The 24,610-nt window shown below is 44.2% G+C and overlaps 1 protein-coding gene across 11 annotated transcripts in view; it reads right to left on the reverse strand.

Moving 5' to 3' along the window:
* ubr5 (ubiquitin protein ligase E3 component n-recognin 5) overlaps positions 1-24,610 on the reverse strand; it is a 170,989-nt gene that overhangs the window by 88,092 nt on the left and 58,287 nt on the right. For 7 of the 11 annotated variants that reach the window (XM_038810121.1, XM_038810123.1, XM_038810122.1 and 4 more), the window contains 10 exons: positions 24,433-24,543; positions 22,385-22,539; positions 18,264-18,381; positions 17,741-17,925; positions 15,689-15,798; positions 15,246-15,358; positions 13,549-13,692; positions 11,759-11,917; positions 2,013-2,124; positions 1,481-1,635 (listed from right to left, as the gene is read on the reverse strand). In XM_038810121.1, the coding sequence (XP_038666049.1) occupies positions 1,481-1,635; positions 2,013-2,124; positions 11,759-11,917; positions 13,549-13,692; positions 15,246-15,358; positions 15,689-15,798; positions 17,741-17,925; positions 18,264-18,381; positions 22,385-22,539; positions 24,433-24,543 (1,362 nt within the window). The remainder of the gene's footprint in view (positions 1-1,480; positions 1,636-2,012; positions 2,125-11,758; positions 11,918-13,548; positions 13,693-15,245; positions 15,359-15,688; positions 15,799-17,740; positions 17,926-18,263; positions 18,382-22,384; positions 22,540-24,432; positions 24,544-24,610) is intronic. The other 4 variants (XM_038810129.1, XM_038810132.1, XM_038810131.1 and 1 more) reach the window with 1 other exon arrangement.

Below are 24,610 nucleotides of genomic sequence, written 5' to 3' on the forward strand. Positions count from 1 at the left end.
AAACAGATCTACATCAACACAACTTGCTGAAAAGGTGACATACAAAGAGGTGCAAGAGGAGCCCTCACAATTGGTCAAAGGGTATCCAGTACCCGCTCATCTAAAAGTGCTACTCATCAGGGATGACCACACAAGTTAAATTTTGAATCTATTATCTAAACTCATTAAGCAATTGTTCAATGTTTTGCTCCAAATGCGATAACACAACAAACTGATGCAGGTCTCAGCTTTCTATGCTCGGTGCAGGTACATTAGCTAAATATTCTTATCCCACAGAGGGAAGTGGGAATGTTAATTTTTAGATAATAGTTGCCCCATGTCCAACAGTATTAGTACGCTGCTACCAAAGTAAATTTTTTAACCAATCTGCGTCGAATGGCTCACTTCCCAAAGGATTTCCACCACCACCAAGACCCAAGTTAGGAGTGTGATGAATACTCTCCACTTGCCTGGACAAGTGCAGCTCCAACAACACTAGGGTCAACATCATCCAGGGCAAACCATAAATTGATTGGCACCCTATCCACCACCGGCACAACATGGCTGCAACGTGTTCACAAGATGCACTGCAGCAAATCAACTTCATCAACAGCACCTTCCAAACTTGCTTCAGCTCACCTGCTGAAAGACTCATTCATAACTGTATTACCACTAGACTCAACTATTCAAATGCACTGCTGGCTGGTCTCCACATTCTACCCTCCATAAACTGGAGGTGAATCAAAATTGTGCTGTCTATGTCCTATCTAATAGTGTTATCAAGCAGCACTTGCTTGGCTATAAGCTGCTCACTGACGCTCAGTTTGGGTTCCACCAGGGTCACTCAGCTCCTGACCTCATTGCAGCCTTGGTTCAAACATAGACATAAGAGCTGAACTCCAGAAGGAAGGCGAGAGTGACTGCAGCAAGGCCTTACTCTTCTACTCAAAAGTCCCCTTGCAATAAAAGCTAACATGCCATTTTCCTTCTTTGTTGCTTGCCTTATCTGCATACTAACTTTATGCATTTATAGTCCAAGGACAATCAAATCTCTACATTGGATGGGCAGCCCACAAAGTGCGATCTATTAAAAAAAGTCTACACAGGGGCTCAGATTTCTTAAAAGAAACAATGCCACTGAAGCCAGCAACTAAATTAAGTGTCTGCACAGACTGATCAATTGAGGAAGAAAACAAACATGCATATTTTTACTAATATTTTCTTCATTGCTCACAGGTGACCACGGCAACGCTGTATTTTTTTTTAATCCATCCCTTGTTGCTCCAAGGGCATTAAAGCCAACTATGTAGCAGATTAGACTCACACGTGTGATTCACGGGGGGACTTAGTTATTTTATGTTCAAAAATGACCAGATTTATTGAGTTCAGGGTCACAACCTACCATGGTAGGATCAGAATGTACAGCCTGTCGAGTAACAATCACTAACCCAACTGATCATGCTGCTGGATTAAAATGTATGAAGAGATAAATACAACATACCTGTCCAGCTGTGTAAATTGCCACATTGCGCTCATTCTGACCAAGGAAAGCAACACTACTTGTGGGAAAGTTGTGCTCCTGTTCAGCTTTTCCTGTAGCTAGGTCGAAGATACAGTAGCGTACCCAGCTACCCGTTTTCAGCACAGTATGAACACCTGGTAGAGTAGTTAAAATAGACTTTATTAAATCTCACAACTCCTATTAGGTGACCATTATTTATACAAATATTCCATAATTATCTTGACTAATAATGGGTCCAAATTACAGACGAAGCCTTGTTAAATAAATTATTTTCTTTGTATTTTGATCATAAACTTTAATTGAAGAGTTAACATAACCACGTAACAATTTTTCTAATAAACAGCCAAAAGTTATTGTACAAGTTTGCAGGTGACATATGCCAGTTTCAGCAAGGTGCCAGAAGGCAGCTGAAATCTGTGATAAAGACAATACAAGTCTTTTATTTTCAAAAATTGAAAACCACAGCCATACTGATCAATTTATGGGGTGCAAGACCAGCTGATGCACTTACCCTTGGAATCCACATTCACTGCAAGAATCTCTGCTTTGTCTGGGATAGTAAGCTTTTTTGGGGTGCGCTGGAAACAGTCCGGAATCTTTGGTGTCCCACCTGTTTTCACAACCTGAAGCAATATAAAGAACCAAGATATAAACAATAATCAGCATATTATTGCGAGAAGCTCCGCTAACGTTTTCAGTTACAATAGCTTAATTACAATGTCATAATTCCACATGCACACTTGATAACCCTTTTTCCCCATAGCAACAAAACACACCACTGCTTTTGCATACACATCCATCAGTATATCCTGGAAGGAAGAATAGAGAGACACAGTTGATTATCCACGACACAGCTAAAGGTGCCCCCACAAAAGTAGGAGCAATACCAGCATGAAGCAAGTGGTTATCGGGGAGGGAGAAGAGAGTTAAGTACACAGATACAGTGGGAGAGCCAAGGGGGCAGGGAGGAAGGGAAAATGTGGAAGGGAGAGAGCCACCCATCCACTCAGGAAGGAAAAACAAATTGGGGCATGTGTGTGTGTGGTGGGTGGGGGTGGGGAGGAGAGAGGAGAGAGAGGAGAGAGAGGAGAGAGAGGAGAGAGAGGAGAGAGAGGAGAGAGAGGAGAGAGAGGAGAGAGAGGAGAGAGAGGAGAGAGAGGAGAGAGAGGAGAGAGAGGAGAGAGAGGAGAGAGAGGAGAGAGAGGAGAGAGAGGAGAGAGAGGAGAGAGAGGAGAGAGAGGAGAGAGAGGAGAGAGAGGAGAGAGAGGAGAGAGAGGAGAGAGAGGAGAGAGAGAGAGAGAGAGAGAGCGCGCGAGAGCAAGAGAACAGGTCAGCAGATATTTCAAAGAAGAATGGGAGATTTTGACATTCGGCAGATTAAACCGTTCAGTGGATAGGGGATTAAAGGGTGGCAATGAGGATAACTTGATATTGGGGGTGGGATGCTTTTATGTTTCCATTTCCACTTTACCTGTGGACTGCACTTGCTTTTACTTCTGGTGTGCAATGCCACAGAAGATCAGCTAGTTTGAATTTCTACTTTGAAATGGCTGAAACCAATTCTTGACATTAAAACTTACCCATGAGTTGGCACATGTCAGCTCAATGTTCTCAGAGGTGCTCTCTGATGATTTTCAGATTAAGCACAAATCCAACTGGGGACCAGACTATGTAATTAGTGTGGCAAGTTTATAGTGTGACAACACAATGAAATGCATAAAGAAAATTAGAATATGAAAAAATTACAAAATGCGGCAATGGAAGAAAGCTTTAAGTGGGAGATTTAAAAAATAGGGATGAGAAAGTTATTAAATTATGTAAAGAATACAAAGGCTTTCATACAAGCACATTCAGAGGAAGCAAAGATTGTCATGTGATTAAATGAGCAAGCTTTAAGTGAAGATGGAAGACACTAGGCAAATATTTGTCTGTTTTCAGAGATGTAGATACTAGGACTGCAAAAATCAGAAAGAGGTGGATGACGAACTGTTAGCAGAGGTTGCTATTCTGAGATTTTCAAAGTTCCACAAACAGACAAATCCCTGCGATCTGGATATTTACACTCCAGGACCTTACGGTAAACTAGGAAGAAATAGCAGACTTGGTGCAGACTTTTTTACTATGGAAAGAAAACTTTTGTCAGAACTAGTGGGCAGCATGGTAGCACAAGTGGTTAGCACAATTGCTTCACAACTCCAGGGTCCCAGGTTCAATTCCCAGCTTGGGTCACTGTCTGCGCGGAGTCTGCACGTTCTCCCCGTGTCTGCGTGGGTTTCCTCCGGGTGCTCTGGTTTCCTCCCACAGTCCAAAGATGTGCAGGTTAGGTGGATTGGCCATGATAAATTGTCCTTAGTGTTGGGTGGGGTAACTGGGTTATGGGGATAGGGTGGAGGTGTGGGCTTGGGTAGGGTGCTCTTTCCAAGAGCCGGTGCAGACCTGATGGGTCGAATGGCCTCCTTCTGCACTGTAAATTCTATGATTTACTGTGGCTTCACAGCACCAGGGTCCCAGGTTCGATTCCCTGCTAGGTCACTGTCTGTGCGTAGTCTGCACGTTCTCCCTGTGTCTGCGTGGCTTTCCTCAGAGTGCTCCGGTTTCCTCCCACAGTCGAAAGACTTGCAGATTAGGTGGGTTGGCCATGATAAATTTCCCTTTGTGACCAAAAAGGTTAGGAGGGATAATTGGGTTACAGGGATAGGGTGGAAGTGAGTGTGTGCAGACTCGATGGGCCGAATGGCCTCCTTCTGCACTATGTTCTATATTCTAACTGAAGAACGGGATGCGAATTGCTTTTCAAAAGAGATGGTTGAATAAGTTAAGATAATAAATCTTTTTTTCAGCGCAAAATACAATTATTAAAGCACTTGGCAAAACAAGTGGCTACAAGGACAATAGGCATGGATGTTTAAAAGGTAGATCGTGAGACTTCCGGTTCAGCAGCTCCCGCTTTAAATAGGACTTGTGGGCTCTTTTTAAGGGCCCCAAGCGGTGCTGATTCGACGATTCCCGGTGGATAAAGGGGTCTGGAGCAAAACCCCCCCGGGATTTATGGTGCGGACTCGAAGTGGGGCGAGGAGAAAAACGGCAGCAGCTCCCCTGGAAAAGCGGGGGGCGGTGGACAAAATGGCGGCCGGTGGAGCCCCTGAGGAGTGGAGGCAGTGGGCTGAGGAGCAGCAGGCGGCCCTTCTGCGCTATTTCACGGAGCTGAAAGGGGAGTTGTTGGTATCCCTGAAGGTGACGACGAGTAAGCTGCTGGAGACCCAGACAACCCAGGGTGCAGCGATACTGGAGTTGCAGCAGCAGGCCTCTGAGCGCGAGGAGGTGGTTTCGGCCCTCGTGGGGAAGGTAGAGATACACGAGGCGCTTCATAAAAAGTGGCAAGATCGGTTCGAGGAGATGGAGCTTCGGTCACGGAGGAAGAACCTGCGGATCCTGGGCCTCGAGGAGGGGGTGGAGGGGTCGGACCTGCCGCCCTATGTGGCCGTGATGTTGAACTCGCTGGTGGGGGCAGGATCCTTCCATCTGCCCCTGGAGCTGGAGGGGGCCCACAGAGTACTGGCCAGGCGGCCTAAGGCGAATGAACCCCCGCGGGCGGTGCTGGTGCGGTTCCATCGGTTCAGTGACCGGGAGTGTGTTCTCCGGTGGGCCAAGAAGGTGAGGAGTAGTAAGTGGGAGAATTCGGTAGTGCGTATCTACCAGGACTGGAGTGCGGAGGTGGCCAAGCGGAGAGCCGGGTTTAACCGGACGAAGGCAGTGTTCCATGGAAAGCAGGTGAAGTTCGGCATGTTGCCGCTTGCGCGTCACCTACAAGAACTGGCATCAGTACTTTGAGTCCCCGGAGGAAGCGTGGGCCTTTGTGAAGGCTGAAAAGCTGGACTCGAACTAGAGATTTGGGTCTGTGGGAGTTTTTCTATTTCTGTATCATTGTTTATGCTGTAGCGGGTTATTCTGTTTGTTTCTGTTTTTTCTCTCGCTTTCGGACGATGTGGGTTATGGTTTTGTGTTCTATGGGGGGTACTGGGGTTTGTGGTTGATCTGTGTCTTTGTTTGTACGGAGTTGGTGGTAGGATTGGGACTGCGGTTTGGGAGCTGCGTTGGTGGGGTGGGGCAGTGTGAAAGCGCGGGCTTTTCTCTGGTTTCCCGCGATGCGGGACAAGGGGGTGGAGCTGGTGGCGAGGGACATGGTTATTAGACCGGGTTTCCCGCACTGAAGCGGTGCCAAGGGTCTGATGCAGGGGAGATGGGGGGACCTCATATCGGAATGGGTCGGAGTTAGAGCGGGAGCTGCCGGGGTCAGCAGAAGTCAGCTGGCTCACGGGGGTACAGTGGAGAGAGAGTCGCGGCTAGGAGGGGTCCTAGCCTTGGGGGGGGGGGAGAAGAAGAGAGAGAGAGATACCGGGTTGCTGCTGGAATGGCCAGGGAGGAGTTGGTGCGGGTCGGGGTGAGATTCTATCGCCGTGGGAAACGGGCCGAATAGGTGCTGACCAGGGGCGAGCAGTCGATGGGCTATGGCTAGTCGACGGGGGAGGGGGTGGGGTGCCCCCTGATCCAGCTAATTACGTGAAATGTGAGGGGGTTGAATGGGCCGGTTAAGCGGGCCCGGGTGTTTTCGCATCTGAAGAGGCTGAAGACGGACGTGGCCATGCTCCAGGAAACCCACCTGAAGGTGGCGGACCAGGTCCGTCTGAGGAAGGGGTGGGTGGGGCAGGTTTTCCACTTAGGGCTCGACTCAAAGAACCGGGGGGTGCCGATCCTGGTGGGGAAGAGGGTGGCGTTTGAGGCGTCTGAGGTTGTGGCTGATAGTGGCGGCAGATATGTGATGGTGAGCGGTAAGCTGCAGAGGGAGAGGGTGGTGTTGGTTAATGTGTACGCCCCAAATTGGGATGATGCTGGTTTCATGAGGCGTATGTTGGGTCGCATTCCTGGTCTGGAGGTGGGGGGCTTGATCATGGGGGGGGACTTCAATACGGTGCTGGATCCCCTACTGGATCGTTCTAGTTGAAGGACAGACAGGAAGCCGGAGGCGGCCAAGGTGTTCAGGGGGTTTATGGACCAGATGGGAGGAGTGGATCGCTGGAGGCCGAGGGCTCGGGAGTACTCTTTTTTCTCCCATGTGCACAGGGTTTATTCCCACATTGATTTCTTTGTTTTGAGTAGGGGACTGGTCCCGAGGGTGGAGGAGGCCGAGTATTCGGCTATTGCGATTTCGGACCATGTTCCGCATTGGGTGGATCTGGAGATGGGGGAGGTGCGGGACCAGCGCCCGCTTTGGCGTCTGGACGTGGGGTTGTTGGCTGATGAGGTGTGTAGGAGGGTTCGGGGATGTATCGAGAGGTACCTCGAGGTCAATGATACTGGGGAGGTCCAGGTGGGGATGGTGTGGGAGGCTCTGAAGGCAGTGATTAGAGGGGAGTTGATCTCCATCCGAGCCCATAGGGAGAGGGGGGAGAGGGAGAGACTGGTGGAGGAGCTGTTGAGTGTGGATCAGAGGTACGCGGAGGCCCCGGAGGAGGGATTGCTGGGGGAGCGGCGTAGCTTGCAGGCCAAGTTTGATTTATTGACCACCAGAAAGGCGGAGACACAGTGGAGGAAGGCGCAGGGAGCAGTCTATGAGTATGGAGAGAAGGCGAGCAGGATGCTGGCGCACCAGCTTCATAAGCGGGACACGGCTAGGGAGATTGGTGGAGTGAAGGATAGAGGTGGGAATGTGGTGCGGCAGGGGGCATAGGTCAATGAGGTCTTTAGGGACTTCTATAGGTAACTGTACCAGTCGGAGCCAACGGCGGTGGGAGGGGGAATGGAGAGTTTTTTGGACAGGCTCCGATTTCCAAGGGTGCAGGAGGAGCAGGTGGAGGGACTGGGGGCGCCGATCGAGTTGGAGGAGCTGGTCAGTGGGATTAGCCACATGCAGTCGGGGAAGGTGCCGGGACCGGATGGGTTCCCGGTTGAATTTTATAAGAAATATGCGGAACTGCTGGGCCCCCTGTTGGTTAGGACCTTGAACGAGGCATGGGAGGGGGGTGTTCTGCCCCCGACCATGTCTCGGGTCCTGATCTCCCTGATCCTGAAGCATGATAAGGACCCCTTGCAGTGCGGATCATACAGGCCGATTTCACTGCTGAATGTAGACGCCAAGTTGCTGGCGAAGATCTTGGCCACTAGAATAGAGGACTGGGTGCCGGGGGTGGTACATGAAGATCAGACGGGTTTTGTGAAAGGGAGGCAGCTGAACACTAACGTGCCCCTTGCTTTTTGCGCTGGCAATTGAGCCTCTTGCCATGGCTCTCAGGGAGTCGAGGAGGTGGAGGGGTTTGGTGCAAGGTGGGGAGGAGCACCGAGTGTCGCTGTATGCGGACGACTTGCTGTTGTGGGGGGAATGCCGGAGGTGATGGAGATTCTTGCTGAGTTCGGGAGTTTCTCGGGATATTGCACCCGGGAGATCAGGAGGGGGGGGATTGGTAGACTCCCGCTAAAGAGGGCAGTGAGGAGTTTTTGGTAGCTGGGGGTTCAGGTGGCTAGTTGCTGGGGGACTCTGCACAAGCTCAATTTTACTAGGTTGGTGGAGCAGATGGAGGAGGAATTTAAAAGGTGGGACATGCTGCCGTTGTCGTTGGCGGGTAGAGTACAGTCCGTTAAAATGACGGTGCTCCCGAAGTTTTTGTTTCAGTGCCTCCCCATTTTCATTCCGGGGGGCCTTTTTTAGGAGGGTGAACAGCAGCATTCTAGAATTTGTTTGGGCGCACGGGACTCCGAGGGTAAGGAGGGTCTTTTTGGAGCGGGGCAGGCGCTGCCCAACCTCTCTGGGTACTATTGGGCGGCTAACGTCCCGATGGTACGTAAGTGGGTAATGGATGGGGAGGGGGCAGCATGGAAACGGATGGAGATGGCGCCCTATGGAGGCACAAGCCTGAAGGCACTGGTAACGGCGCCACAGCCGCTCCCTCCAACGAGGTACACTACAAGCCCGGTGGTGGCGGCTACCCTCAAACTTTGGGGGCAGTGGAGGCGGCACTGGGGGGCTCGGTGGAGGCCCCGCTGCGGGGAAACCACCGGTTTGTCCCAGGGAACATGGATGGCGGGTTCCTGGGGTGCCACAGGGCGGGCTTTAGGAAGTTGGGAGACCTGTTTATTGACGGGGGGTTCGCGAGCCTTGGTGAACTGAAGGAGAAGTTTGAGCTCCCCCCGGGGAATATGTTCAGGTACCTTCAGGTCAAGGCGTTTGCTAGGCGACAGGTGAAGGGGTTCCCTTTGCTGCCCCCGCGGGGGGTAAGGGATAGGGTGCTTTCGGGGGTGTGGGTCGGGGATGGGAAGGTGTTTGACATCTACCAGGTAATGCAGGAGGTGGGGGAGGCGTCGATAGAGGAACTGAAGGCTAAGTGGGAGGTGGAGCTGGGGGAGCAGATTGAGGACGAGACATGGGCGGACGACCTGGAGAGGGTGAACTCCTCCTCTTCATGTGCGAGGCTTAGTCTCATCCAGTTCAAGGTGCTGCACCGGGCCCACATGTCCGGATCTAGGATGAGTAGGTTCTTTGGGGGCGAAGACAGGTTCGTCAGGTGTTCAGGGAGTCCAGCGAACCATGCCCATATGTTCTGGGCATGCCCGGCACTGGAGGAGTTCTGGAAGGGGGTGGCGAGGACGGTGTCGAGGGTGGTGGGATCCAGGGTCAAGCCAGGCTGGGGACTCGCGATATTTGGGGTTGGGGTGGAGCCGGGAGTGCAGGAGGCGAAAGAGGCCGATGTCTTGGCCTTTTCGTCCCTAGTAGCCCGGCGGAGGATCTTGCTGCAGTGGAAAGATGCGAGGCCTCCGAGCATGGAGACCTGGATTAATGACATGGCGGGATTCATTCAGCTGGAGAGGGTCAAATTCGCCCTGAGGGGGTCGGTACAAGGGTTCTTTAGGAGGTGGCAGCCTTTCCTCAACTTTCTGGCTCAACGATAAGGTACTCGGTCAGCAGCAGCAGCAACCGGGGGGGGGGAGGTTAGGGGGATAGTGTTTAAGTTAATTTGCTTATTGTTAATTTATTTTGTTGTTTATTGGGGTTGGGGGGGGGGGGGGGTGTTTGTTATATGCGTTGTTACGGGTGCCGTATTATTACTATTATTGTTATTGTTATTATTGTTTTGTTGATATATATTTTTCAAAAAATTCCAATAAAAATTATTTTTTTTTTAAAAAGGTAGATCATGCGTGACCATCTTATGGAATTCTTTGAAGACAGTGGGAACTACTAAAAGTGCAGACAATATGCTTTATAGGATTTTTCTAAAGATATTCTGAATTTTCAGAAAGCATTTGATAATGAACAAGAAATTGAAACACAAGGTTGTGGCTAGATGGACAGAGATAGAGGACATGAAGCAAAGAGTAGTGGCAAAGGAAGCTTTAGACTGAAGCTATTTGGTCAGTGTTTCTCCATGGACTCGTGTGTTGGAACTGCTTATTAACATCATAAAATTATCTGGATTTTGTAAATGAAGGGAAGAATATTAGTATCTGTTGATGATACAAAGTAATGAGGATAGTGAAAGATTGCCGTGGGCCTAAATAAGCCGACAGAATAAGTAGATAGATGATAAAGACAGATCCATGTAGAAAATTAAATTAATATTTATTTAAAGCAGAGAGGGGGAGAACAGGAATGCACATCAAAATGATAATATTTTAAGTAGAATAAAGGAGTAAACTTTGTTCTCAGGTGCACAGGTCATTAAGAGTGACAACACAAACCACATCATAAACAGGCAAAAGCAATTTTTGATTTTACATCTAGAACATAAAAGCAAGACCTTAGTTATACCTCAGCTGCAGTACTAGGCACATATTTCGACACTCCAAGGACAAAGAGCAATGGAAAATTTGCAGTGCAGGCTATCTAGTATGTGTCATGGGATCAGAGGTTACAGTGATGGAAAAAAACTTATTTTAGGATTTTTTTCCAAAATAGCTAAGGGGTGACCTGATTATAAAGGGATAATAGTAATAGAAATCAATGGTTTCCACAGATAGACGAGACAGTAACAAAGCAGCACTGATGTTTAAAACACAAAAAGAATTCAATGGACAGCTCAAAAATATTTACAGCAAGGGTGATTCGAATTTGCACTTCTCTGACATAGTCAATGAATTCTTGTCTACGGAAATTAGATGGTTGTTTTAAAAAAAGCATATTAAAAGGATATGAGGAGCAAGCAGTAGTGTAAAATTAGAAGTGCCTTGCGAGGAATAAAAAAAATAGCCAAGAGTTGATGGTCAAAAGACCGGTTTCTGTACTGTCATTGTTTTATATACAATACTGGGGCCTGCTCGACATAGTACAAATCAGTGCTATACTTCTGAGACTGGTGAAAAGTTCACGAGAAAAGCAATGTGCTCACACCACTCAAATGTCATGCCATCAGTCCACTTTTGTAACTACTGATAGTTCCAGGCGTCAACATGGACACATGCAGGAGCCACAGAGGTGTGAGCAGATAATGTTGTGCAAGTGAAATTTTAAAACCATGCAGAAGTCAAATAGAGGAGCAAAAATTATTAGAGCACCTGAAAGCTTCCAAAAAGGTAGCTCAACCCACTTGCCAAGGCTGAATGGGAGGTGCACACAAGTCTGCAAGCAAATTACAGATCAGCTGTGCTTGAACCTATTTCACAGCTGAAGTGAAGGTGGCTGTAAGAGGTGTTACCCTCAGTCATTCCACAGTATGATCCCCACAAGTCAATGCGATTGACTCTTAAATGCCCTCCGAAATGGCCTAGCAAGCCACTCAGTTCAAGGGCAATTAGGGATGGGCAACAAATGCTGGACTTGCCAGCGATGCCCACCACCCATGAAAGAATATAGGAAAAAAATGCCCAGAGAAAGGAGCAGCAGCCAACTCTCACTGGCATTGGTTGTGCCAACTCTCGGTTGCCCAATTGCTGAGGGCAACTCAGTAGATGATGCAACTTTAAATCTGGCTCTGCGATGACCTAGACCCTGGCAAGAAAATTTCTAACAAGCTTTGCCTGGTAGGTGCGATAGATAATGCCTGCAAAATATGCTTGGCAGATGTTCTATTCCCCCCCGGCGTGCCTTCTTTCAAGTACCATTAAAAGTATGACATACTGTGATTGGGCTATGTCTAAAGAACCATCTAACATTACAGGTAGTCAAAGCATTAACATGTCAACAGTACCATTGGGTTGGGTATCCCAGTTTCTTATGGAAATAGGAGCCACCACATGCACTAATTATCTGCCAAAGCAAGGTCTAGTCACCTCTGTCTGCAGATTCGGGTGTGAGGGTACTGCTGGGTGGGCACAGAATACCTCACGTGCAGTCTGACCTGGTTGGCATCCTTCCGTTGGTCCTCGTTTTCCAAACACGTTAGATAGGGAGGATTCCCACTGGAGAACCCATTGGTACCAATAATAGTGCTGGGAGTAAAACAAAAAATACTCTAATTGTCACAAAGGCTCAAGATTTCCTATTTGCTAGCAGAAAAAAATAAAACTGGTGCAACGATGACTTTAAAACTGTTGAATGTCTTTTCAAATTACTAGTCATACATAGGTCAGCACTCAACCCTGGTTTGCCTATTAAATACAAGCAGCCATGGCACTTGGTGTTGACCCAGTTTGATAGCAAGAAAACTCCAAATAACAACCAAAATGTGTGCTACAAGGGGTAGAGAACCCACATTATAAGTATCCACCCCTTTTCCACCCTATTATAGTTAGTAAAAAAGCCTTAATGAATCCACATTACAGTGAAAGACCCTTTCTGTTCTGGTTAATTTGAAAGTGTTCAGATCTATGTGCAAAATGTCAAAATTAACTTTTGGTCCAAAAATACACTAATCATTACAATTTGGAAGCGGTGTTTGCATTCATTTACAATTTAGTATTTCAGAAACTATTTTTTCCGCTGGGGAAGAGGAAAGTGTGTTTGCAAGATAAAAGTGACAAGATTATGCTTTGCACAGAGCTTCTTCCAAGTTAAACCTATCACTGCTTAAAAGAACTTAAAGAATTGTTAACTTATGGAATCGAACGAATGCCTAAAACAGTAAATGCTAACCTCATTGAATCATTCAATTTGGAAGGTACTCAAATTAGAGTTGAAAAATATGGGTTTGAGATGAGAAAGATCCTAATGGCAAGACTGAATTTAAAAAAGAGCAACCTGAAGGATTTTATTCATTCTTTTTCATTCTCGTGTTTATTCAATTTTTGTATTCTATTTTTGGAGTCTGTAAAGTTAACACTCCACACAAGGAATGCATGTGGCTGATTTTGGCAGCAGATTTGCATACAAATTATTTGGTGCTGAGCCACACAGATGAGGAAGGTACGTTGCTTTCATCAAGTAATGACAAATGTGGAGTGCTACAAATATATTAGAACAAGATTTTTTTGATAATAGGATTGGGGAGTGAGTGGAGAAGTTGAAGATAAGAGAAATGAGCAGAAGGCCCACATCTGATCCCAAAAGGAAAGTAAATGTGCTTGGCTCTGCTGGAATTTCTGCCACGGGTAATATCATCTAGCCTCGTATGAAGAACAAGCATTGCAGCAAGCTACCAAAGTCTTTTGATGTACGACTTATTTTGGTTGGCTCAACTGCTAGTAATTACTGAGATTAGCAAAATCAAAATGGGAAACATTAAACCCAATTTTAAAAAACAAGCTGTAGTTCTAACTATTTGAAATGGTCTAGCCAGGGTGGCACAGTGGTTAGCATTGCTGCCTGCGGCGCTGAGGACCCGGGTTCGATCCTGGTCCCAGATTACTATGTGGGGTTTGCACATTCTCCCCGTTTCACCCCCACAACCCAAAGATGTGCAGGGTAGGTGAATTGGCCGTATTATATTGCCCCTTAATTGGAAAAAAAATTATTGGGTACTCTTATTTACTTTTTTAAAAATGAAATTGTCTAGCCAATATTACAAGGGGCCACCTTGAACTCTTGAGCTACATATCTACAACAATTCCCACGTCTCCAGTTTTTCCACACAAGTTATATTTAATAACATTTAATAATTGATTTGAGAATAGAAATGACTTACTTGAAGTTCATCAATTCGAAGTAGCCTACAGTCTTGCAGAAGGGAAGTTGGATCAGCGTCTGTACTAGTACAGCTCTGATTACTGACGCTGCTAGAAGTCCCAGGAAATTTCACAGCAACATAGGCACCATCCACTTTCAATACCTTTTGGAGAAATTAAAGTGCATTTTGTTGACAAACACTGGAATTATGGTCAGCAATGAAGGGCCAGATTTTGCTGGAAAAATAATGGCTTATTAAGGCTGTATGCCATTATTCACATGCAAATTGGCCAGCCAGGTCAAAGATATGTCCAAGCTACAAATTTCAAACCTACAGGCTGATTTATGCTATTCTGCTGTTCCTCCACACAACTGCATCTCATCTCTGGCCATGCTGTTAATTTTAGACCTTTTGGATTAAACCTGCTGGTGATTCAGCATACATAGCCTTTAATAATATTCAGATTTTTTTGTACGATGTCAATCAAACATGCTGGCCCAGAATGGGAACAATTTATATTACTATAGTTAGCCCAATTTTGTTACTTCTCCTTCACCTGAAATGAAATGAAATGAAAATGAAAATCGCTTATTGTCACGAGTAGGCTTCAATGAAGTTACTGTGAAAAGCCCCTAGTCGCCACATTCCGGCACCTGTCCGGGCAGGCTGGTACGGGAATCGAACCGTGCTGCTGGCCTGCTTTAAAAGCCAGCGATTTAGCCTTGTGAGCTAAACCAGCCCCTGCTGGTTTTCCCCTGCACCTTTTCACTCTCTCACAATCCAAATTTTCCTTCCTACTCTTTCTGTACTGGATTTGACACTAATTCACCTCCTCCGTCACTGCTGTCTCTTTTGCAATCCTTCAACTTCATTGGTTAAGGAGAGCACTGCCTGTCCCACCTTTCATGAAGGATCCCTATTGCCCTTCCTGCACGGTCATCAGCTTGAATTTCTAGCAGATTTTTGGGGGGGGGCTAAAGGGCAGCAAAATCTTCCGTCCAATTGATGCAGTATCCCACTAGAGCAAGATCCAGCCCATAGAAATCGCTTGAAAAATTGCTCACCAATTCATGAAAAATATTTATACCATAGGAATCCTCAATGAAATACTGGATTTCAATAAACTAGGGTGATATTAATATTAAAATGACAAGAATCTTTAAATGAATAAAGTTACAATGTCTCCCAGTTACAGTAGGATGCCAGCTCAACCAAAACATGCTGCACTTGCCACTAATTTGAGGCTCAAATATGCTCTAAAGCTTCACACTTCTCGCTTGGCTTGAAACTACTTGCCAAAATGGTTTCCTGCAACCAAATTTTAAACTCCTGCCATGAAAGAAAATGTGGATTAAACATTGAATCAGCTGTTTATGCCTAGAAATGTATTTCCAGAGCTGTGTTCCACTGTTACTTCAAGAATTAAAAGCGGCGCACTGTAAATAGGTTGACATTTTAACAGCAATGTTCTCAATGTACAGCCAAAGGATAGGGGGAACTGATGTTAATTGGCATCCGCTATAAGCAGATTAGATGGCAACGTGTCTAATGCATAAACGTGAAATAATTTCTGTTGTTTATAAACACCACTTTCGCACACACGTCTCGTTAGTGAGTCAAGCTATATTTTCATATAAACAATTATCTATTTGAAGTCACTCTCATCAAGTTTGTCAGTATTTTTGCAGTACCAAATATATCTGTGAATTGCATACCTTCCCCACTGGTACATTTTTTACATCTTCAACAAATACCACTTCTCTAAGTGGCCACTGCTCTTCATTTACTTTCTCTTCTTCTTTAGGTGCTGGAGTGGAACGCCTGCGCTCTGTATTGAAAGAAAGTTAACCAATCAAACTGACATACATAACTCATTAGTATTAATGAAACACTATCTGCTGCTTCTGTTTATTATCGAATCTCAGCACAGGAGGTCAACTGGCCCACCGTGCTTCTGCCAGCCGGAGAAAGAGCTCTCCAATTATTTCCATAGTTTTAATCAGAGTCTTACAATTTTATTCCCTGCAAGTATTTACCTGACTCCCTTTCAAAAATTACCACCGAATCTACTTCCAGCCTTTTCAGGTATTACATTCCAGATCATAACTGATCACTTGAAAACTGGGAAACTGCAGAATCTCTCTTTTGTAATACTTACTATAGGGTAGTGATGCACTACTAGCAATAGAGGATGCATCACTGCAAGTAGATGCTGGAGATGGTGGTGGTCCCATCTCGGTCTTCACAGATTCTTGCTTGCTCTCAGTCCTGCATCAGAAAAATAACATTATGTCCATATTTCAAAACAAAGATTTAAGCTCTTCCACCATGAAGTTATATCAAGTGAAACTAATTCAGAACACTTCATTCAGATGGGCAAGTGAAAATCAAAAGATAAATCATTCTAAATAAACTGATTCAACCTTTTATTAAAAACCCATTGTACTAATCCAGAATTCACTGATGTTCTTATTCCAAAACATTACTACTTATTTTCTTCATACAAAGCCATGGTCTCAATATTACAAGTTCATCAGGTAACATCTAGGATGTAGTTCAACGTGTCGATTTAACAGTCAAGTCAAAAGTGAAATTAAGGTATTTATGCACAATTTCAAACCTTTAAAATCAGACATTCTACTTCGATAAAGTTTGTCTTCAAACTGAGAAATAATGCGCTGAAATTTGCAGTAGAAATAGAAACGAGGTCACCCACATTCACCTTTAGTTACCTGGAAATCAGACAGCAACTTCCAGCAATCATACATGTGGTTAAATGAGAACGTGCCCACGGTGTGACGCTGCAAAGCTTCCCCAAAAAGCCTCTCGCCGCCTGACTCACTGTTCAAGCAGGTTAGGGGGCGAGAGTTTGATTGTTGTACTTACCAGATATGTATGCACCAAAAGTCACCAGAAAAATGTTAGGGGTTGTTCATTCCAGTGCAATTATACGTTTAACAGAATGGCAATTCTTCATTATGTCTAAATAACCTCTCTGGTCTTGAAAATTAACTTTCACTTACTGAAGAGTATTAAAAACTCTATTTTCTTCTTTGCCTAGCTTATTTTCTCAATGCAATCTGTTTCCTCGCTTTTTAAAAAAAACTTTCTGCACCCGATTCCAAATTAAACTAGATTCTCTAACAGACACACACTCTGGCTTAAAACTCTGCATGACAAATGATTCGTTAATCTGATTGGTTGAGGAACTAAAGTTAGTTTTGCTGTTCACACAAGTTCCAGCTGTGCTGTAGAGGGGGTGTAACTTTCTGCGTTTCTACTTTACACTAAGCCTTTGTGCAAAACCCTCCAGAAAGTAAACCGACATGTACAGCAAATGACTGGTTGTTCATTTGTCACAGAGCAAAATTTGGCCCAAAGTGCTCAAAGGAGAGCACTGGGCTAATTACTTTTAAGAACTGATACTAAGTGCAGCTAAAAAGGACTCAATTTTGCCTGTTGAGCAAGCATGGGACAGAACAGGATAACAATTAATCTTTTACGAAGTGAGTGGCAGCAAGGAGGGTGCGAGCAAGGAAGGGAGAAATGACGTAGTCCCTGATGCAGTGCAAAAAAAAATCCAGAGGGAGCATGTACTGAAACTATCCTGTAGGATAAATACTTCAATCTAAATTGTGCCTTTCAAGTTAAAAGTTCTCAGGTAGCATTTCAGTTGAAATCTTTCATCTGACAAATGGCACCTCTGGTGAAGATGCATTTCCTTGGTACTACACAGCACCACACTGAAGTGCTGCCGTGATTATGCATTCAACCCCTGCTATATGGATTGACTTCTGAACCTTTCAACTCCTTTCAAAGCCAGAATGTCACCAAATGAATAGTAGATTAATATGTAATTAAATGACTAATTAAATTTGCTATAATTAAAATGGATTCGCTAACTTTTCTTCAACTACATTTTGCTTCTAAAAAAAGATCATGTATAAAATCAGTGTTGGGTTTAAGAGTTATTTTAGCAAGACACACTTGGCCATGCATTATTAATGAGTGCAACGGCTCGGAATGATACTTCACACTTCAAAATTGGTATGTAGAATTAACCAAGCTAATGGTTTTCACCCAATTAACACGCCAAACACACTGTTACTCAATCCACACAAGACACTGCACACATAGGAGGTGGATTAATTATATGTACTCATCCTAAGATATTTCAAGTACAAACATTCGCACTACATCATAAACTTACTTATTTTCTGTGCTTTTGGACAATTTTTCTAAGTTTTTCAAACTTTCTGGTGATCGCAGCTGGAATCGACAGCTGTCATTCATATTCCATACTGACTCCATCAATACACCAACTTTTGGAATGCCAGCACTAATGGAAAAAGCTACTGCTCCAGCATGGTAAAGTGGATTATTTCTCAAACACACCTAATGGAATAAAATTATATTTCTTGACTTAAAACTCAGTTTAGACACAACTAGTTGACCCAATTTAACTTATTCAGCTTCTGTACGTATAAAATTGAAATTAATTATCTTTTGATTTGAATGCATTCAGTGGAATCACCTGCATAAACATACAATGCAAGTTTATTGGATTTAAAATATCCCTTCCCTCTTCTCCAATAAAACTACCTTATTCAATTAAAACCGTTACAAGACTAAATGTCAAAGGACAGTGGAGATTTGCTTTACATCATTCTAAGTTACTAATGGGAGTTATGGTTTCAGAATTTATTTTAAAAACACAAAACGGTTCTCCTGACCTGCGTTCCAACAGTGATATTGGGCATTGATGAAATGCCTGCATTGGACTTTGGTTTTTTGTTTTTGGCTCTTGCCTTCTCAAGCATCTTTTTCCGTTGGCTGAAAGGCACTACTCCCCTAAAGAGAGATGAAAAAGTCACCCGACTTAGCAAATTGAGGTGCAAAGTAGTTTATTATTACACTGTAGAACTGTTTTAAAAACTAGCTGAAGTACACACTTTAAACAAACATGGAATGTCAAGTATCCGGAATGACTTCAATTTAGTCAATGGCTACCTTTCCCATAAAAGGCTAGAACTGAGAGGGCAAGAAAACAGATCTGAAAGATCAAAAGGCATCTAGGCTGTCAGGCGGCAAAGAGGGGCAAATTTTCTCAGTCAGATCCTGATAAATACTGTAAGTGAATCATTAAATAGACACGTTATGAGAGAATAGCGTGTGGTTCCAATCTATAAAATTAAAAGATAAACTAGAATTATAGACCAGTTAGCTTGGCATCAATACAAAGTAAAGTAGAAAGCATCAAGGGATAGTCACGGCTCCTCAGTCATTTTTAACCCATTTACAGGATGTGGATGCCGCTGGTTAGGTCAGCATTAATTGCCCATCCCTAGTTGTCCTTGAGAAGGTGGCGGTGAGCTGCCTTCTTGAACCGCTGCTGTCCCAGTGGTTTGGTAGGGAGGGAGTTCCAGGATTTTACCCCAGCAACAGTGAAATAGTGGCAACATAGCTCTAAGTCAGGGTGGTGAGTGTCTTGATGGGGGATGTCCAGGTGGTGGGGTTCCCAGGTATCTGCTGTTCGTCCTCCTAGATGGTAGTGGTCGTGGGTTTGGAAGGTGCTGTCGAAGGAACCTTGGCGAGTTACTGCAGTAGTCGGTGGAATATTTGTGGAAGGGGGAGCAATCAACCAGGCTGAATACGGCTAGTCCAGTTCAGTTTCTGATCAATGGTAACCCCCCAGGATGTTGATTATGGGGGAATTCAATGACGGTAATGCCATTGAATGTCAAGGCGCGATGGCTAGATCCTCTCTTGTAGAAGATGGTCATTGCCTGGCACTTGACATAAATGTAACTTGCCACACATCAGCCCAGGCCTGGATTTTGTCCAGGTCTTGCTGCATTTGCAAATGGACTGCTACATTATCTGAGGAGGCGCGATGGTACTGAACATTGTGCAGTCATCCGCACAACATCCCCACTTCTGACTTATGATGGAAGGGAGGTCATTGATGAAGCAAGCTGTAGATGGTTGGCCCTAGGACAAGACCCTGAGGAACTTCTGCAGTGATATCTTGGAGCAGAGATGATTGACTTCCAACCTCCACAACCATTTTCCTTTGTGATAGGTATGACCAACCAGTGGTGGGTTTGCCCGATTCCCATTGACCCCAGTTTAGCAAGGGCTCCTTGATGCTATCAGGCAAATGCTGCTTTGATGTCTTATTCAATAAGATCGTGGCTGTTCCAATCATGGTCTGAACCATAATTTTCTGTTTGATTCACATAATCCCGGACTACCCAGTGTAGATAAAAATGTCTCGAACCTACGTTCAACGACCTAGCCTCCAATGTTCTCTGGGATAGAGAATTCCTAATATTAACGGCCTAAGAGAAATTTCTCCTCATCTCAGTCTTAAATGACAAATCCCTCTTTATGAATCTACACCCCTCTAGTTCTAGGTTCTCATGAGATATATTTTCCCAGCACGTCAAGCCCCCTCAGAAACCTACATGCTTCAGTAAAATCCCCTCTCATTCTTCTAAATCCCAATGAATATCTGCCTAACTAGATCAAAGACAACCCCTTCAAATCAAGAATTAGCCCCATCAACTTTCTCCCAACCATCTCCAATGCAAGTATATCCTTCCTTAAATGAGACCAAAACTGTACAGTACTATGGATGCGGTTTCACCAATACCATGCATAGTTGCACCAAGACTTCCCTACTTTTATCCCCCCCCCCCCTCGCAAGACCACATGCCATTTGACTTAAATGGCATGCCTGCAAGCTAACTTTTGCGATTCAGGCATGAGGACACCCAGATCCCTCTTTCCTGCAGCAATCTGTAGTCGCTCGCTGTAAGATTGGTTGCCGTATTTTCCTACTTTGTAACCGCGACCCCACAACAAAAGTACCTCGTTGGCTGTGAAGCATATTGAAATCTCTGGCCATAATAAAATACAGGATATGAATAGAATGCGATTTCCTATCATGTTAAAAGACAGTGCAAGGAGGCCAATTCTTCAATATTGAAGGTTGAATTATGAGGAAAGCTGGCCTCAATTAGGATCAAGAGGACGGGAGGATTAAGCAACTGGAAAAATCAAAACCCAAAATATTTCTCTGCTCCACCAATTTGGACACAATTTAAAGAGTGAAGGGAAAATTTATTTTGGCAGTTATTGCTCTTCAGTAACACAATGACAAATGTTAAACAGAACCATTCGCTTCAGAACCAGCATGAACTTTTGTTAGGTGGTTTGCACGGTTAACCCGATGGGCCAATCATACTATCTTGTCCAAAGTATTATTTATTATTTAAACAATTGCTCCACATCTCAGCTTAATCCGCTCAATATTTCAACCTAGCTGCATAATTATTCACTACCTAAGAAGGTATCATCCAAGAGTTGACTGTACCGAAGGCAGTTAAGGAAGGTAAGCAAGAATGTTATTAAGTTACATTTCATCACTTGGTTCAAACTCAAAATACAAATTTAAAACAACTATCAGGACGGAGGGCTCACAGGTGGAGATTTGGAAAATAAAAGAGAAATGATAAGGCAATAGTGAGTATCAATGCAGGTTCCTCATAGTAAAGGATCCTCCAGTGAGATTGAATAACGCATCTCGTTTTGAGGGTGATGTAGGTATAAATGTCTTAAATTTAAATAAAAAGGCAACTACAAACGTACAGAGACAGAGTTGGTGTGGAATGGGAAAACAGATTAAAAGAGGTGGCAGAATAGCAGTATCAGGCATTTTTAAAAAATATTTCATAACTCTCAACAAAGGTATATTCCATGGGCACCAACTTGGCTAACTTAGGGAGGTATCAAAAAGAGATGTCAACATAGTTTTGTGAAAGGAAAATCACGTTTGCTAAATTTATTAGAGCTCCTTGAGGTTGTTAACAAGCAGGGAGGATAAAGGGTAACCAGCAGATGTAATGTACTTGGATTTCCAAAAGGCATAAGATGCTACATAAAGGTTACTGCACAAGAGCACAAGGTATTGGAGATGATATGTTAGCATGGATAAAGGATTGGCTAATTAACAAATAGAGATTCAGGATAAATCAGTAATTTTAAGATTGGCCAACTGTAACAGATGAGTGCCACTGGGATCGGTGCTGGGGCCTGAAATTAGTTACAGTATATATTAATGACTTGGATGAGGTTAGAGGAAAGAATGGAGCTCCATAATGGAATGGGAAGAGAACACTGACCAAGACATTATGCCAACACCTGAAAAGAGTTTTCCAGAATGGCAGATTGTGAAGCATCCATCTTTGCACATTGCTTGCCTGAAGATTAACTTTCTTAGTCAAGCTTAGGGTATCTTGCAACAAAATATTAACCTTTCCAGGAGTATTTTCCCATTTAAAACATTTAAGTTTTTTTTAAAAAGAACATAGCAATCTATTTAAACAGAACCTCGTGTTAAAATAGCAACACGGAAAATTAGTAAACTGCACAATATTATTTGAATAATTCATAGAATTTACTGTGCAGAAGGAGGCCACTCGGCCCATCGAGTCTGCACTGGCTTTTGGAAAGAGCACCCTACCCAAGCCCACACCTCAACCCTATCCTCATTGCCCAGTAACCCCACCCAACACTAAGGGCAATTTTAGACACTAAGGATTGCCAATCCACCTAACCTGCAAATCTTTGGACTGTGGGAGGGAACCGGAGCACCCGGAGGAAACCCACGCACACAAGGGGTGAACGTGCAGACTCCGCACAGACAGTGACCCAAGCCAGGAATCGAACCTGGAACCCTGGAGCTATGAAGCAATCGTGCTAACCACAATGCTACCGTGCTGCCCTAATCAATTAAATCCAACATATATACTTCGCCAAGATATATTTTATAAATGCATTCAATACTCACCACCAATAGAGGCTATTTTCCAGTTGGACACATGTATATAGGGCACAACAATGCAAAGATATAATCTTTTCTCCTTGCAACTCTGGAAAAATCTGGGCACTGTGCTCCAGTTTAGAAGCTACAGAACATAACGTCTCATCTACCCATGTGGCAACCTAAGACAAAAAGTACAAGCATATATTACAATCATGTTGATAAAGAAATTTACAGCTTCCCATTACAGTTGAGAAGAGCACCTTCTCATAAACCAACACAGGACTTGGTTGGTTCCCAGATATACAAGAGGGTATTTTGTTGCATCAATATAACAGATGTTGCGACAAAACAGTTCAGATTCCTTTTAAAAACCTCAAATAAGGTTTTCCATATCATTGGAGGAAACAGGCGAATAAGAATGTTGACTCTTAGTTAAGTGCATAGCTCCAAGTACCAGTAACTAAAGGCACCTTCCAGTGTAACACTGAAATATAAAGATCAGAAAGTACCAGAAGTCAGTACAGGTCGGTGCTCACTGACTAACTGCAGCCTAAGGTAATGGTGTGATTGCTACTTTGTTGCCCTGGCCAGCAAGTGTGCATTCCTGGACAGACATTAGGAAGTACAAGCATACAACACACACAAATGAACAATTATCCACTTAAGTTGAATAAACTTGGTTTGTTCTCATTGGAACGAAGGAGGTTGAGGGGCGACCTGATAGAGGCTAACAAGATTATGAGGGGCATAGACAGACTGGATAGTGAGAGACTTTTTCCCAGGGTAGAGGGGTCAATTACTACGGGGCATAGGTTTAAGGTGCAAGGGGCAAGGTTTAGAGGAGATGTACGAGGTAAGGTGCCTGGAACTCGCTGCCGGAGGAGGTGGTGGAAGCAGGGATGATAAGAGACGTTTAAGGGGCATCTTGACAAATACTTGAATAGGATGGGTCCAGAGGGATACGGACCCCCGAAGTGTAGAAGATTTTAGTTTAGACGGGCAGTATGGTCGGCGCAGGCTTGGAGGGCCAAACGGCCTGTTCCTGTGCTGTACTTTTCTTTGTTCTTTGTTGTTTTGTTCTTTGTTAATTATGGTGACCCATAAACCAGCCCAAGCAAGAATTCCTATCTACAGGTAGGAATAAAATTTGTCAAAAGAAAATGCACATGGAACCTCTCTGAAAACTGGTCCACTAAATCGGTATTGCGCCAACTTAAATCATTTCATATTTATCAGTGATTTAAGTACTTTTACACAATCCAAATCAATGACACAGACCTGGAACTATTACATATTGAGTGCACATCATGTCCCACAGGCTGTTACTTCATACCCAGCTAGTACAATGGAACCAGCTTCACAAGACCTCTCCTGAGTTAGCATATTAAATCTTTTTCTAAAACAAAGTGTGGAAATAAAGAACACACGACAGCATATGTCAGTGGCTAGCACTGGGACTGCAGTGCTGAGGTCCCCGGGTTCGAATCCCAGCCCCGGGCCACTATCTGCGTGGAGTTTGCACATTCTCCGCATGTCTGCGTGGGTTTCACCCTCACAACCCAAAGATGTGCAGGTTAGGTGGATTGGCCACGCTAAATTGCCCCTTAATTGGAGAAAGAAAATTGGGTACTCTAAATTTAAAAAAAAGAAATAGAGAACACACTGCAGCATCTTAATCCAATATTATATGCATACCTTGCTGACAAAGCAAAGAACAGTAGCCACAGTGGAGGAGTGTGGACAAGGCATTGGAGGAAGGGAATAAAAAGGTAATGGAGTCCAAGCGAAACACTTGCATTTCCAGAAAGTACTCGAGAACAATTAAGAATAAATACCCTAAGTTCCAGATAATACACCTACTGAAAATAAATCAGGAAATTTATGCAGTGATTATTTTCATACATCTTTAGCTAGCTACTTCAGAAGCACAGCTGCAACATAAACTTAACAAACCACAGAAGAGTCTAGATTAATTATTTTAAAATCAGATTTGTATACAAGGCCAACAGATCTGGTGACAATCTGAAAAAAACTTTCTCGAATTCTGCATGTATATTTTCAGTTATATTTACCTTGCTGTTCTCTGTGGTAACTGTGGCTCTGATACTATTGGCAGCCAGAAGGACAATCTTCTCATTGGTTAAACTTAACTGCGTGGTTCGAGGATGATGCACAGAGGAATTCTTTAGGGTATAAAGGTTAAAAATTCAGTTTGCACATAAACAGCGATATACCATTAGGCAAGAATCA

The sequence above is a fragment of the Scyliorhinus canicula genome, chromosome 10 (assembly GCF_902713615.1).
Source record: "Scyliorhinus canicula chromosome 10, sScyCan1.1, whole genome shotgun sequence".
Taxonomy (NCBI): Eukaryota; Metazoa; Chordata; class Chondrichthyes; order Carcharhiniformes; family Scyliorhinidae; genus Scyliorhinus; species Scyliorhinus canicula.